A 15012-nucleotide genomic window follows, 5' to 3' on the forward strand; every position below is an offset into this window, starting at 1 on the left:
AATATGATATGCTTTCATGGGGCCCAAAATCTCTAGCAACGCCCCTGACGGTAAGTGATGGTAAAACTGAATCTAGCACCGATATGATTCAAGGTCTGAGTATCCTCTACATCAGGAAGAAGCTGATTCCAAACTCACATCACCACTTTGCATGAACAATGGTTTACTTCAAATTAATAAAATAGTGTCTCCGTAGATTTAATGAAGAACCCTCCAAAGTACTGTCAAATACCCGATGTAACACAAAAATATTTTTTTCAGGACGTTGTCAATACGTTTTTGTGTTGCGTTATACTAGTTTATGGGCACTACTGTACGCAAATGTCCATGAAACTGCACCACTTTCTTTGGCGTTTACCGCAGTAGCCTCTCTACTATAAATGGAAGTCGAGCTTCGACATCGCATTCCTCACCTAAAGCCCGAAACGGCATCCACTGTTGTGCTTATCAGCTGCGCGTCCCCGCCGCACCCCTTTAAGTATACCGGCGCCGCGCACGCCGCACCCCTTTAAATAGACCGGCACCGCGCACGCCGTGCTCGAGACCTTGTGACGGTGTGATGTCATCGCTCACCCTAATTTTACTCCGTTTCGCTCCGAACAGCTGCTGGCGGCGGAGGGGCTCCACGTTGGAGCTTGGTGGCAAGTAATACTCCTGTGAACCAGGAATGAACTTCAGTATGCATTGAAGTAGCGCCGCATTACTAGAGCTTTAATGTTTTGGAAGTTTTCTTGCCGTTTGGCTTCCCAGCTGTGAATTTGGGTGTATAACTTACTGATACACGCCTTTCTGGATTTTATTACTGCTCTATCAAGGTTGATGGCGTAGTTTACAAAGTGGTGGAATCGCTGGTAGACCAGTTTTTATCAGATACCATTGAACTGTTATAAAGGCGATATAAGCGTAGGACGAGCAGGTGCATTGGGCTCCGATGGCTTCTGTAACTTCTACGCCGTCCACTTCTACCGGCCGCGCATCCCGCACGACTAGGCGGAGCATGGCTGCGGTGTCCCCGTCCGGTGCCGCTACCGGTACCGGCTCCAGTCCCACACGTATCACCCGCATTCAGGAGAAAGAGGAGCTCCGGCAGCTAAACGATCGCTTGGCCGCTTATATAGAGCGGGTCCGGCAGCTGGAGAACGAGAAGTCCTCCATGCAAATTCTGCTGGAGGAGAAAGAGGAGTCCAGCGCCCGGGAGGTGGGCAGTATGCGGCTGCTGTACGAGACCGAGCTCGCCGATGCCAGGAAGATCCTGGATACCACTGCCAACGAGAGGGCCCGGCTTCAGATCGAGCTGAGCCAGCTCTCCGAGGACCATGCGCGATTGCAGGCGAGGTACCGGTCCAGTATCCGCCGCCGTCTGTCCGTGCATCTCCCGGACCGGGGTTTTTTAATCGATCATTAATCAAAGGCCCAGCAATTGTTTGCTGGCCTATTAGTTTCAGCATCTTTCACAGCACATCTCATTAAAATTTATACATGTATTTAATGTTTAGTGAGTTCCACATGTTTTTGTGCGTTTTGCACGTTAACTGATGCGATTATCATACAGGACACTTTTCACTAATCTGTCTGGTGCCTCACAGCGTGACTTGGTATAACTAGTCTTTACCTCAAACCGATCACAGTGAAGATGTTTGAGAAGCTTTCTGTGATAATGGTGACGTCTGTGTGGATCCTCTCTCATCAGGAATAACAAGAAGGAGTCGGAACTGACTACCGCTGTCAGCCGGTGGAGAAACCTGGAAGCCGCTCTCAACTCCAAGGAGGCGGAGTTTGCAAATGTACTGGCTGGAAACCGGAGCTTAGAGAATGAGATCTCTGAGCTGAAGACACAGGTTTCCACTGTAGGTCTTATTTTTGGTGTATGATAGCTGCTCATGCTCTGTATGGGCGCTGTGCCTTTTCCCCGCCTCGTGGATTTTCCCTAGAATGTCTGACTTTCCTCGCAGTCCAAAGACACGTTTAGATGAGTTTGTATCGTTAAATAGCCCATAGTGTGTGAGCCATGATGGCCTTGTGACGGGCCACCTGTCCATGAACCTTCACTGGAGATGTAGTTAAGGCAAAGGAATGCTAGATGGATCATGCATTATATTTAAGAGCTGGTGTTTGTTGCCCAAAAGGAACGCTGCTCATTCCCGTAAAATGCCTTTCCCATGCTGGCAAACCGACGTTTCACCCACCAGCTGGAATCAGCCTTGCAGGACGCAAAGACTCAACTCCATGCAGAGATGTTGCGGAGGGTGGACCTGGAGAACCAGGTTCAGACGTTGCGGGAGCAGATGGATTTCCAAAGGCACCTCAGTGAGGAGGTATGCGGATGATTCCTCTTCCTAGCTTAGTTGATGGTGATGTGTTAGAAGTTTGGGCGACTCCTCCTGTCTGTGAAGTCAGTCAGCTTTACACATTGTATGGACATCTAGCCATAATGATTAAATTCAACTTTCTTTATATAGGCCATTTTCACAGTACTACATTGTCTCAAAGCACTTTACATTGTCCCTGCCCAAAGCCAGCAGTGAGCAAGCCCTAACCCTAACCAGACGCAAAGGGGGAGCCTGTCCTCCAGGGGGCAGCAGAGGAAGCCCTAACCCTAACCAGACCCAAAGGGGGAGCCCGTCCTCCAGGGGGCAGCAGAGGAAGCCCTAACCCTAACCAGACGCAAAGGGGGAGCCCGTCCTCCAGGGGGCAGCAGAGGAAGCCCTAACCCTAACCAGACCCAAAGGGGGAGCCCGTCCTCCAGGGGGCAACAGAGGAAGCCCTAACCCTAACCAGACGCAAAGGGGGAGCCCGTCCTCCAGGGGGCAGCAGAGGAAGCCCAAAATAGCGAAGTCTTTGTATTTAAAATAAAATATTGTAGCCCAGGTATAAATGCGAAGGTCCAGCTGATGTTGTGACAGGCAGATGAAGCTGCTGCTTCCTCCAGCAGGATGGGGGGGGGGGGGGGTCCAGCACCAAGCAGTCGAGGATGGCAGGTGTGTGGTCAGGATCTGTGACTTTTCGAGCCGCTCCTCTAACTGCCCGCAGGAGATCAGGGAGATGAGGAGCCGCCACGAGACAAGGCTGGTTGAGGTCGACTCCGGGAGACAGAAGGAGTTTGAGAGCAAGCTGGCGGAGGCGCTGCAGCAGCTGCGAAGGGAGCACGAGGTGCAGATCCTCCAGTATAAGGAGGAGCTGGAGAAGACCTTCTGTGCTAAGGTAGCCCCATCACTCACTGGGCATGACGCGTTTCAGGACCATACTGGTCCGTAACTCCGTGCACTGTTGGCAAGAGATCTGAGATTCGTGGGAGGATGATATCTGTGTAGGAGCAGAATGCAAACTTCAGATAAATGTTCCAAAGAGGATTCAGTAGTGGTGTTTCCCCTGTAATGACCTGTGGCATGTTGCCTTTTAAGAGCAAATGTGTCTGCAAAGGTCATGGCTGCAGTGGGGTGGCCTGGATCAGATACCTGCACCGAGGAGGGGAGAGGAGGAGAGGAGAGGAGGGGAGAGGAGGAGGGGAGGGAGGAGAGGGCGAGCGTAGAAGGAGAATGTAGTGCGTGTCACTGGCTGGTTTGATATGGGAACTCCTGTGCCAGATGCAAGTCTCAGCCATTTAGATTAGCGCTGAACTGTTTGCAGTTCGTTGTTCTGCGATGACTAACGAACCTGTAAATTAATGCGTGATTGTCGCACCCGCTCAGTTGGAGAATGCACAGCAGGCGGCGGTGGAAGGCAGCGCCCTCGTCAGCTCCACGATGGAGGAGCTCGCCGGCACCAAGCTGAGGCTCGACAGTCTGTCATCGCAGCTCACCCAGTCTCAGAAGCAGGTGCTTTTCTAATAAGACGGTCTGCCGCAAAACTCACATTGTGTTGTAGTACCACCAGATGGGCATAAGGTGGCGCACTTGTATCACACAATTGTCTTTTTTTCAATTCTCATTTTCTCTGTTGTTGGAATAGATTTGCATCCTCCAATGTTCCGAAAAACATTTTTTTCGTACTGTACATATCTATTAACCCTCTGTCTGAAACAACCTGTTAGTGTTAAGCCCCACCCCCGATGACCCCAGTGTGCTCTCATTGGTCAGTTTGCCCTACACGTTCTGCCCCCGTCTTGCAGTCTGCAGGCAGATTCTTGCAGATAGGCAGACCTCACCATGTCATGGAAGTAAGGGCTGGAATTCCAACAAAGTGTTTCAGACAAATTAGAGAAGTGGTTTCTGTGATGAGAGTCACTCCATTTGCCATGTACTTTGGGCCTTAAGACTCTGCCGATCATTCATATGCACATAAAGCTATGTTCCACATTAAAGGAAAGGGGAAAATCATAAAGTTTGTCCAGAGTATTTCACTGTTATCTGGCTTTGAAGTATGAGTGGCTACAGGTTTCCCACAATAAATGTGAAGGATGGTTTTGCCAAATGTGAGTGTGTATGCATGTGCACGTGTGCACCCATCACAGAACTCCGCCCTGGAGAGCCGCTTGCGTGATCTGGAGGAGCTGCTGGACCGGGAACGGCGGGCCAGCCAGAGGCGGCTGACCGAGAAGGAGCAGGAGATGGCGGAGGTGCGGCAGAAGATGCAGGCCCAGCTGGAGGAGTACGAGAACCTGCTGGATGTGAAGCTGGCATTGGACATGGAGATCAATGCCTACAGGAAGATGCTGGAAGGGGAGGAGCAGAGGTGATGTCACTTCCTGTCATATGAACCATTTCCTGCTGGGCCCTCAGTTGCTGTTATATTTGACACAGTAATGGTTCCTCTATGCCTTTCCCTCTGTCCCCCAGGCTGAACCTGTCTCCCAGCCCCTCGCAGCATGGGGCCGTGTCACGTACACACGTGCAGGCCGCCCGCAGGCTCAGGGGCAAAAAGCGGAAATTGGGAAGCCGGTCCTCCGGCGGCTCTGGCTACCGGATCACGCAGCACGCCTCGGCCCGCGGCAGCGTGTCCATCGACGAGATCGACCCGGAGGGCAACTACGTGAAGCTGCGCAACAATTCTGAAATCGTAGGGCCTTTTTTGACGAAGCATTCTTCACCTTGAGAAGATGTTTGTGGGGGGGGGATTTAAGTCTGATGCTCCTCTTTTTAGGACCAGCCTTTAGGGGGGTGGGTCCTCCGGAAGAGCCACGCGGCCGCCCCCGACGTCGCCTTTCAGGTGCCGCCGTCATACGTCCTGGGTGGAGGATGTACTGTCACGGTGGGTGGAGGCCAGGATTTTGGAGCATCCTGCCTGACGGAGGATGCAGTTGGTGTATTTGTCCCTTTACAGCAGTGTTTCCCAGTCCGGTCCTCGGGGACCCGCAGCCAGTCCACGTTTTTGCTCCCTCCCAGCCCCCTGCCAGCCAGTCCACACTTTACCAAGAGCTGGGAAGGAGCAAACGCATGGACCGTCTTTGGGTCCCTGAGGGGCCGGGTTGGGAAACATCGCATTACAGTAACTGTGGTCACGTGTCTTGTCTCCAGATCTGGGGGGGTGGTGCTGGTGTGGACTCCAATCCCCCCACTGACCTGGTGTGGAAAACCCAGCGGAACTGGGGGGCGATGGACGATGTGCGGATCGCCCTGGTAAACCCCCGCAGCGAGGTAGGTGTGCGGCCCCCCTCTGCCTCCCCCGGACCACCCAAGGATGAGGGCAGCTGCTGAATGCAGGGCTGCTTCCAGCAGGAGGTGGCAGAGCGGAGGCTGACTCGTGTCCCAGGAGGCGGCGATGGCGAGTCAGAGGCGGAGCTCGAGGACGAGGAGGCGATAACAGGAAGTGAGGCGCATCTACGGCGACAGGTAAACCGCCATCACAACCACAGATGCTTTTGAAATTATTCTGAAGGAGCGCTTATAGTGCGCAGAAGAAGGTTCCGGAAAGGCTTTATATTAACTCTCTCTCTCGTTCTCTGGTCCGTCCGTCTGGTGCGGTTTTGGGGTTTAAGCCCAAAAGAAGAAAAAAGAAATGTTGTTTGGTGTCGTGAGCCACACCCCCCTCTGTGCGGGGGCCCCTGCTGGAGGTGAGGCGTGTGTCACGGCAATGGCCCCCTAGCTGCACCCCCCCCCCCTCTGCTTGCCTGCAGCTGAATTGAAGTTTGTGGTTTGCCATGACATCAAAGGCCGCCAGTCGCGAGCGGCTCTGCTGTCCCACAACCTACCGAACTCACCTGTTTGCCCCCTAACCCTGGCTGCTTAGTGCCCTCCCCAGCTTTGAGGCCTGAGTGTCATCCTTGCTATGCCAGTGGTTCCTCTATCTGTCCTGAGGGCTGGAGAATAAAGCCCCTCCCCCCCTTTTCCCAACAGGGCCGGATGGGACCGGATGAAGCCAGCTGTGCAGTAATGTAGCACCTCTGGGTCGACCTAGAAACCCGAAATCTGGGCGGCAGAGGGGTGTGGGACAGCCTCTGCTCCCTCTGAATCCATCCTGTGCTGTGACAACATAACAGTATTCTGGGTATTTTTGATGAAATCTGTAGCAAAATGTAACCGTCCTTGTTTCGGTCATTGTTTCTGAAGTATTTTTTCGGCCACACCTGACCTTCACCTGACCTTCTTGAGGGGAAACCCTCTATGCAGGATTTTGACATGCATTGGTAGGGTTGCTTGTACTAAACTTGGCATTCTCAATGTACCGATTATAAACCATTTGAGAAACTTGCTGTTCATTATGGTATGAAAAGAAGTTAAAGTGCCATGCAGGGTGGTCTACCATGAGCCTGAGCCGGTTTTAAGCCCCCCCGTGCTCATAACCTCACTTAAACGTAGCCGTTTTGTTATCCTGGAAATGACTCACTTTGTCATGCTGCCTCCTTGCCAGCAGAGGGAGCCATCCCACTAGGTGACAGTCAGTAATGTGCTTTCAGTTTCAGTGAGCCTCCCAAAGCCTTGCTGCTCAAATTTGTCCTGGTTTTGGCACTTTTCACTTTGGTTACTGACTCTCCAGCAGCACCTAAAGACATGTGACTGTGCCTTAATTGGGCTATAAATATTTGAATGTTTATTTATTTTCCTTTGTCAACTTTAGAGGGTCCTATGGGAACCTTTTGAATGCTGTGTCTCTTGCTTATCCAACTTACCTATTTAAATTAAAGAATACCTTTAAACTGAATTTTTCCAGTTTGCTGTTAGTAGTATACTCGTATTTTGCTTTGTAAACATACTCCAGAATATTTGCAGCTCATCCTGGCCTATGAGCCAAACATACTTTTTAATGTGAAGGTTGAGACGAGCCGATTCAGTGACATTCTGCCAGCGTTCTCTAGGATTTGTTGCGTGCAAGGTAGTGATGGGAGAGATGAGACCCCTGCAGGTGGTGGGTGGGGCTGCCACCCACTGTCCAATCACTGCCTGACAGCCCAGCAGGAGCTGACCAGTGAAATCTGCAGCACTGTGATTTCCAGGGCGTAATCCTGAACCCGCTTCCTTCCGTCACAGCCTCCTAGTGGACGGAGGAGCGTTTTATCAGAAAGTTAGCCTTTCTGCCCTTCCCACTGTACACTGTTGGCAATGCCTAAATGCTGCTTTGGAAATAATTTGCCTTTACTTAGTTAAAAGCTATATTTGACAGACTGTACAAGGATTGCAATGAATAACATGAAAAGTCACAGAAGTTCTCGGCAGTTGCTTTACTGAAATGGCAGCTTCTGTTTATCCATTGTCAGGCACTGACATGTACAGAACACAATTTTGTATCACTTTAATAAAGGTTTTTAGTTAAACTGATTAGACTCCAGATTGTTCATTCCTATTGACAGAACACTCCGGACTTCAGACTGGATGAGGGATTTTCCGCTTGCTCCTGACCCGAGCAGCCCGGCACGCCCAGGGGGGTTCCGGGTGTCTTGGCCGACGTAGCTTTGTCTAGAATTTGGCGGGTGCCTTGCATACCACGCCCCGTTTTCTAAAATCAGTCTTATTCCCTGTAAAATTTTTCAAAGAGCCATTAAAAATTAAAACAAAGTTGAACTATAGTATATAGTTTTAAATATTCCAAGGTCCATCCGTAAAGCGGCCATGTTAAATCTTCAGGCTACACCACGGTCTCCTTGCTGGGGTCCTTGCTGGAGGGGCGGGGCAGTGGTTCCAGCCGGCCGCAGGGGAGACCCTCAGGCTGAGGGATCTGGAGTCGCACTTGCTGATTCGTCTGCCTCCACATCTCAAACAGGTGGACGTGGTATCGCAGGGAAACCTGTCGAAATTGGCACATTTCTATCTACCACTGAGCAAAGCAACAGTCTGACATCACATCCTTTTCTGTGTAATCTTTCCTGTCATTGTGTCATCAAGAGAAGACAATTCTGTGTAAATCTGAGTGGTCATGAATTAAGGTTTAAACCAATGCTCTAGAAAATGCTGGTCATTGTCTATGTCAATCCCGTGATGTAATGACAATTTTCACATATATATTCAGCTGGATTGTGACGATATCAGACCTGGGTTTTTTGACAAAGGCTGTAGACCCTCTGGTTAGGATGTCATACACTAGGGTGACCAGGTAATGTCAGGGAGGTCACTTTGAACCAGGGCAAGATTTGTAAACTACCACTTCAATTAAAAGGACCTGGATTTCACTTGAGCACTGACTTCTTTCTGTGTGCTGATTGGTCAGTCTCCTATAATCATGTGTGTGTCACAAATGTTAATGTGAAACAGCAGGATGAGTCTTTCAATCAAGGAAACAAATCAAAGCACAAGAAGAACTGAACTATTTAGCCAAGTACAAAGCCTGAAGTAGCTCAGTGTCCTCTCTGACATGGATTATTCGGTCACTAGTGATGAACAAAATGAAGCTTCATGAGCCATGTCCTGTATTTTCTGACCCCACTAGATGGCGCTCTTGGTTTGCTTTCGGGGCATGTGTTGTGCCCTTTTTTTGAACAGAGAGCACCATCTTGTGGGGTCAAAAAATACAGCAAATGGTTCATGAAGCATCATTTTGTTCTTCACTACTGGTCACCCTACATAGGCAGAAGATGGGAATGGTGGCTGATGTAGTCACCGGCTGATATATGGGTTACATGTGCTTTTAAGGTCACAATGTTATTTTGATCAACTTGGTGATAGTTGAAGGTTCGTCCAGTTACCACTAAGCTGTTTTTTGCAGTGAGCTGAACTACTAAGACAGCAGCCTCAAAAAAAGCAGTTATATCCTCAATGCTCTGTTTCTTCCCTTTTTTTAGTACCATTGTTGCAAATATATTCATCATTCCCATATTTGGTTGTAACAGAAGTTTTGACCCGCCCACTCGCAAGTGTTTCGCTGCCAAAAATATCGCGTTTAAGCTAAATTGCTCGCTTGGGAGAGTGTCCGTTTCTGTTTCTATTTGTGCCGGGTTGCATAAGAACGCTGCGTCCCACTGCTCTCCGGAGAGACCCGTGCTCGTCGGCAGGCAGATGCCGCTTACGGTCGTCCAGAAGAGGTAGATGACGAGCAGGGCGGCGGTGAGGACCAGCAGGCCCGCAGCCTCCATGCTGCTGCTGTGGTAAAGATCCACGGCTCCGCGTACACAGAGCCACCCCGACAGTGAGGCCAGCGGCGTGATGAACGTGAAGCAGAGGGCGTCCCCACACAGCGTTCGCCTCTGGTAGCGCATAGACGGGGCATGAAGCCACTGGGGACCAGTGGGGGTGGGGGTGGGGGGGGGGGGCAGTGGTTAACAAGTGACATCAGCTGGCAGATTTAGTAGTTAATTAGAGCGGCTTTATCTGTTCACTCTTTGCCGAGGTGGATAGTTCAGTTCCAGAAAGTAAAAATCCAGTCCAATCAGCTGACTGCTCTGTGACTCTTTATACTCAACTGGTTGGTTGAAACAAAATCCTGGTCTGGATTTTTACCATTTGGACCTGAACTATCCACCTCTGGCTCTTTGTAAAAATATATCCAGTACTGCTGAAGATGTCCCCTAAAAATAAAAGTTATATAGATCTGCTTTTACTTGTTACCACTCCATGATTCTGTGCTATGCATGTATTACCCACAGTCCTCTGCTCTTGTTGGGCCTGGAATTCCATCGACTGATTACTTGGTCCCATGCAACCCCCCAGCCCAGTGTGTACATGAGATAATGTCCATTAATATACGAGAAGCTTCCTCACCGGCTGCCGCCAGCATCTAATCTCATTTTCACGTTGAGTGGTTTGAAAGTTAAAAGCGGCGAGCTGGACGGTGGGAGCGTGGTGCCCCCCTACCTCAGTCAGCGGCCTGGGCTGGCGCTCCAGCGCAAACTCGAAGCGGCACAGCTCACAGCGGCCGGTGCTGGACGCAGTGAGCCAGCGCTCCAAGCAGCTGCGGTGCACCGACGCCAGTGAGCCAGAGCACTCGCACGGGGACAGCAGCTGCTCCGCCCCCCCGCCCTCGTGACAGATCCGGCAGAAGAGCTCCTCACTGCGGAGACGTCCGTGCAAAAGACACGATCAGGAGCCACTCAAGGGAAACATGACCGTTCCAACGTCATCTTACACTGCAGACGGGATGCTGCCAGTTTGACGTGTGGCATTAAAAACGTGCGCATGTAGGGGGGGCCCCTTAGCCCATGTAGGGGGGCCCTTAGCCCATGTAGGGGGCCCCTTAGCCCATGTAGGGGGGCCCTTAGATCAGTCTTATTCCAACAGGATTTATTGGGCTTCAGCCCAGTGAGTTCGAAAAACTGCACCGGTCAGAAACCCACCCACAGGTAGGGTTAGGAGCACGTCCCGATTTTACCAACTTTGATGTGTCACTTGGTCAACAAGGGAGGTGGCTTGCATTTCACTTCTTTAACCCGTCACAGTCTTCATCATATGACATCGCCGCATTAATTAAAACCAGTGTTTTCTGTTAAGCTGCAAGGGGCACAGATTTCTGAAGTATGTGTTTTATTGTGTGTTATTTATTGTCATGGATAAACACACAAAACATATTTGCTCACCTGCAGAGGCTGGACAGAGCAATGTATGGGTGCGTCTTTGCTTCATGATGATAATAATAACAATAACAACAATAACATGGCTCAAACTGGCGATCTTATTATCACAAGCACAGAGGTTTAGCCTGCTGAGACAAACACTGCCCCTGTACTGATGCCTTGATGGCCAGAAGCCTTGAGTTTGAAAATGAAAAAAGAAAACAAACCAATGTTCGTGAAACTCAGCAAAAGCAAGATGTCCAGTAGTAGGAGGACAATCCTCCCCTGACAGATCTATTTTGCATGATCTTTGGTGCAGACCTACCTGCTACTGGAGCTCACGGCCACCAGCGGAGCAAAGCTGTCGATGATCACCTCCGGCTGGCTCTCACTGCCGCTGCCCTGCTCTACTGCGGCTTTCACCTGCAGCGTCGCTGGGCTGCCCAGGGCTGAGCCTGTAGCTTCGTGAGACACCATGGCGGCCAGGAAAGGGGCCATGAGTCCCCCACCCCCCCTCCTCGCTCAGACCCCACGTGGTCCAGGACAAGAGCGTGAGACCTGGCATGGAAATAAAAGACCGGGTGAAGACCTGGCAGAAGCGATCCCTGAAACGATTCAAAATAAAGACTGCAGGGGGTGTCGTGGTTAAGGACATCAGCCAATGAACTACAGTAACATAATTCTGTGTACAAAGTAGGGTGACACTTCATGAACCCTGATTTGATGCAATCTATAGTGAGTTTTTGCGAGACCAGAACACTTATATATTTCTACTTTCTTCTGGATTTTAAGAACCATTCCCTCACATGCTTTTAATTTAATGACCTTTAATTGGCAGGCAATGATTCTGTGTTTAGGAGATCTAAATGAAGCATCATCAAAGTACACCCAGGAATAATCAGACATAATCAGGACACTCGGCTGAGTCATAAACCATCCTCCTGCAGGACGTCAAAGCAAATGTCTGCAGTGCATTACTCTTCTATCCGCTTCTAATTGTACTTCCCCCTGATCAGAGGTGGGTAGTTCAGGTCCAGAGAGTTCAAATCCAGACCAAGATTTTGGTTCAACCAACCAGTTGAGTACTGTGACTCTTTATGCTCAACTCGCTGGCTGAAATAAAATCTTCATCTGGAATTTTACTGTCTGGAACTGAACTACCCACTTCTCATAATTCTAATTTCTGATTAAGTTTTAAAACATTAAATTCATTCTAAATTAAACATTCTAAATTCATGATCCAATTTTACAACCCTGCTCATTCAAAAATGTAGAGAAATGCATTTTCTTTAACTGTTTGTCCTGTGCAGGATCAGACATCTTTAAGCGTAAAGGAAGATATTTGGTGATATTATTTCCTTGTGGCACTGACAAAAAGAGCTTATCTCTCCATTATGAGTGGAGTGTAGTAAGTGACTCACGTCACTCAGGGAAAATCAGCTCTGTGGAAATGGAGCGTATTACTCCGGTAATCTACACGCAGGGGCAGAACTAAGGGGTTGCCAGATGTGGCCACTCCACATAATCATGATAAAAAGTAAATATGGATTATTTCATTTTCTAAGCCAAGCCATTAATATGAATGAAATTTTTCTGCAGACACCATTGTCTACACATCACAACATGGAAACCACTGGCTTTTCTTTCCATTGACCATTTCTTGACAACACTTGCAATCAGATACAACCGATAACATAACAATTAATTCTAAACCAATTTGTAGAATAATTAGCAACAGTGGTAAATCATGGAGACTACAGCATACGATGAGTTAAAGATTTGGTCTTAGATACACATTTAAGCAGATACCAAATGACCCCCCCCCCCCCCCCCAACACCAAAAGTGTCCTGTTTTCAACAGGATGCAGGCAGCAGATACCAGGACAGCTGTGCATGAATAAATACCTGAATAAAATAACCTGCTTGTGGACATCTGACCTTCAGCTATTTGCAGGCCCTTTTTGCTGTTGAAATGCACTTTTAAATGCGTTGTAACTCTCCATCTCAGCCGTCTGCAGCAGCCGGTAACACTCATTCATAGAAGCGTGAAGTCAGAGGAGAATTTTCATCTGCGGAGCATCAGAAGCGCTCCAGAGCCCTTAGCCGAATGATCACGCACCGAACCTGATGCCAACTATCACAACAAGCGCACAACTTTTTAAAGAAAGGTCTATATTTGAAAAGCTTACCATGCCAGTGAAAACACTCTTCGTATCCCAGGTGCTCAGAGGATATCGAGTGAGGTATGCAGACAGTGGACCTCTGAAGATGCAAGGTCTCCCTACGCCTGCTCATATTAACATTCAGCTCAAGGTCGGCGGTGGGAATAGATGGGGATTAGACAGGGAGAGCAGGCGCAGACCAGACGAATGGAAATCCTTTTCACATCACTGCAAGCCGCACCAAGGACACCTACTTACTATAGCCCCCTAATCCAGTTAGACATCGCCGTTGCCGGCCTTTCAAATCTTTCAGACATAATGGCAACCTGGCTGTGCAGGAAAGAAGTATAAATTGATCAATAAATATCTGGCACAAGAAAGGCGATGTATGTACTTTGCAGTCAGCAAGGGGCACCTCAGGGCTTCTCGTGATGTCAGGTGCTATTTTTAGACACCTGTCTGAGAGGACTCTCATCTCTGAAATAGAACTCACCTTTCGCGTTTTCTACAGTAAAATCTGAGCTAACATTTTCAAATGGAGGCAGACAGCCGTAGTACTAGAAGACGGTTGTTTTGTCAGGAATACACTTGGTATACATTGAGTGTTGAGGTTTTCATGTTTTAGCAACTCAAGTGATGAGCTCACCCAGTGGTTCCTTCGTGGACAATGGGAGACTCCCTGATCTCCGCAGGCCAGCTGGGACCCAACCAGTCTGGAAGTTTGAGGGACTCAGTGCCAGTCGAGGTCCGAGCCCAACTGCCGTCGCACCCTGAAGGTGCACACACCTGAATTGACTGTCCAGACGTGTAGATTTGGGTACGGATAGTAGGGATATGTTCCTAGCAATGTAGTGGGAGTAGCGTGTGTGTTTGGAGGGCAGGGGGGGTTAGGGCTGATTTGGTCCCCATGAGTGTTGAAACTTAAACCTGCATTCTTGCAATCGCCTCAGATTTGAAGGATTTCAATGGCCGCGATTTTATGAAAGTATCATTATGAACACTAAGTTTGACGGGGTGAAATTTGGTGGTTTGGCCTCATCACGGTTATTTACCACTCATGCCCTATACGGGAACACAGTGGGCCACTTCCACTTCATGGATCTCTACACCACAGGTTACACATAGACCATGATTTGTTGTTACGAATCAAATCAGAGATACGGCCGCTAAGCTTCACAGCTTTTCTCTGTTGCTTCACAACATTTTTTGCAGATTACAAAAGAGAAATAGATCAGATTTGCTTATATGGGCTATGAAAGCTTATGGGACAGGACTAATAAAAGTAACATCCATTCATATTTATGGTGGGTTTCGTCTTTATGCATTTTTCTGAGCTGAGATTAAAGCGGGTCCCAGTGCCGCTGAGAGCGTCGCACTCTTTTACCGGCAAAGCCCCGGACAGCGACTCGCTCCTCACTCTCCTCTCTCCCTCTTTCGCTTTTTGTATTTCCTCTAATCCTATCAGCTATTCATTCACAAGCTGCTCTGGACAAAGGCGGAGAGGGAATGGACATCATTGTAAATTCCTTCATGAAGAGAAAGAGGGGGTGAATAATTTCTTTGACACGCCTGGGACAGCGCCGGAGACCCAGACGCCGGAGATTATCACAGGACTATAGACAAAGTGTTCAGCTCGTATGAAAGGAGGTGCTGCTTTCTCCCTGAGGTTTGTCGAGACGGCTGGGGCTGCGGCTTGTGTTGTGTCGCACCCCAAACACCGTCCCCCTGCCCTTCAGTAAGACCTTTATTGTTAGAGGAGGAAAGGACCCCCTTATCGTCTCCCGAGGGAACCGCAAATGCGCACTTAATGTTAAAGTCCACACTCATTCAAAGGAGACACCCCATAACCCCGTCAGACAGAAATGCCCCTTTTTTTTCTGGAAGTCTGCAAACTGACAGCAGTCGCTCCCAAGGATAGATATTGTTAGAGATTAATGTCAAAATGCAGTGCACAATATTCATTGACTGGAAAATAATATTAAATGTGTAGAAATATTG

At 49.1% G+C, this 15012-nt stretch overlaps 2 protein-coding genes across 5 annotated transcripts; one reads left to right on the forward strand and one right to left on the reverse strand.

Annotated features, from left to right (window-relative positions):
• Window positions 1–523: 523 nt before the first annotated feature.
• Window positions 524–7691, forward strand: lmnl3 (lamin L3). Of its 4 annotated transcripts, none has more exons than XM_023813865.2 (12): window positions 524–1335; window positions 1691–1847; window positions 2190–2315; window positions 3031–3201; window positions 3690–3815; window positions 4451–4671; window positions 4776–4995; window positions 5080–5187; window positions 5454–5573; window positions 5652–5768; window positions 5915–5989; window positions 6273–7691. In XM_023813865.2, the coding sequence occupies exons 1-11, from the start codon at window positions 932–934 to the stop codon at window positions 5951–5953; spliced, it is 1809 nt and encodes a 602-aa protein (XP_023669633.1). In that variant the 5' UTR covers window positions 524–931; the 3' UTR covers window positions 5954–5989; window positions 6273–7691. The 4 variants fall into 4 exon arrangements, with proteins under 4 accessions (XP_023669633.1, XP_023669635.1, XP_023669632.1 ...); XM_023813867.2 differs by having other exon boundaries at window positions 5655–5768; XM_023813864.2 differs by lacking the exon at window positions 5915–5989.
• Window positions 7692–7998: 307 nt separating this feature from the next.
• Window positions 7999–11350, reverse strand: LOC111845021 (E3 ubiquitin-protein ligase MARCHF3). The gene is made up of 4 exons (XM_023814057.2): window positions 11178–11350; window positions 10158–10356; window positions 9374–9580; window positions 7999–8157 (listed from the first exon to the last, which is right to left on the reverse strand). Exons 1-4 carry the CDS (start codon window positions 11348–11350, stop codon window positions 7999–8001), a joined length of 738 nt encoding a protein of 245 aa, XP_023669825.2.
• Window positions 11351–15012: the final 3662 nt, after the last annotated feature.

This window comes from Paramormyrops kingsleyae, chromosome 11 (genome assembly GCF_048594095.1).
Source record: "Paramormyrops kingsleyae isolate MSU_618 chromosome 11, PKINGS_0.4, whole genome shotgun sequence".
NCBI lineage: Eukaryota > Metazoa > Chordata > Actinopteri > Osteoglossiformes > Mormyridae > Paramormyrops > Paramormyrops kingsleyae.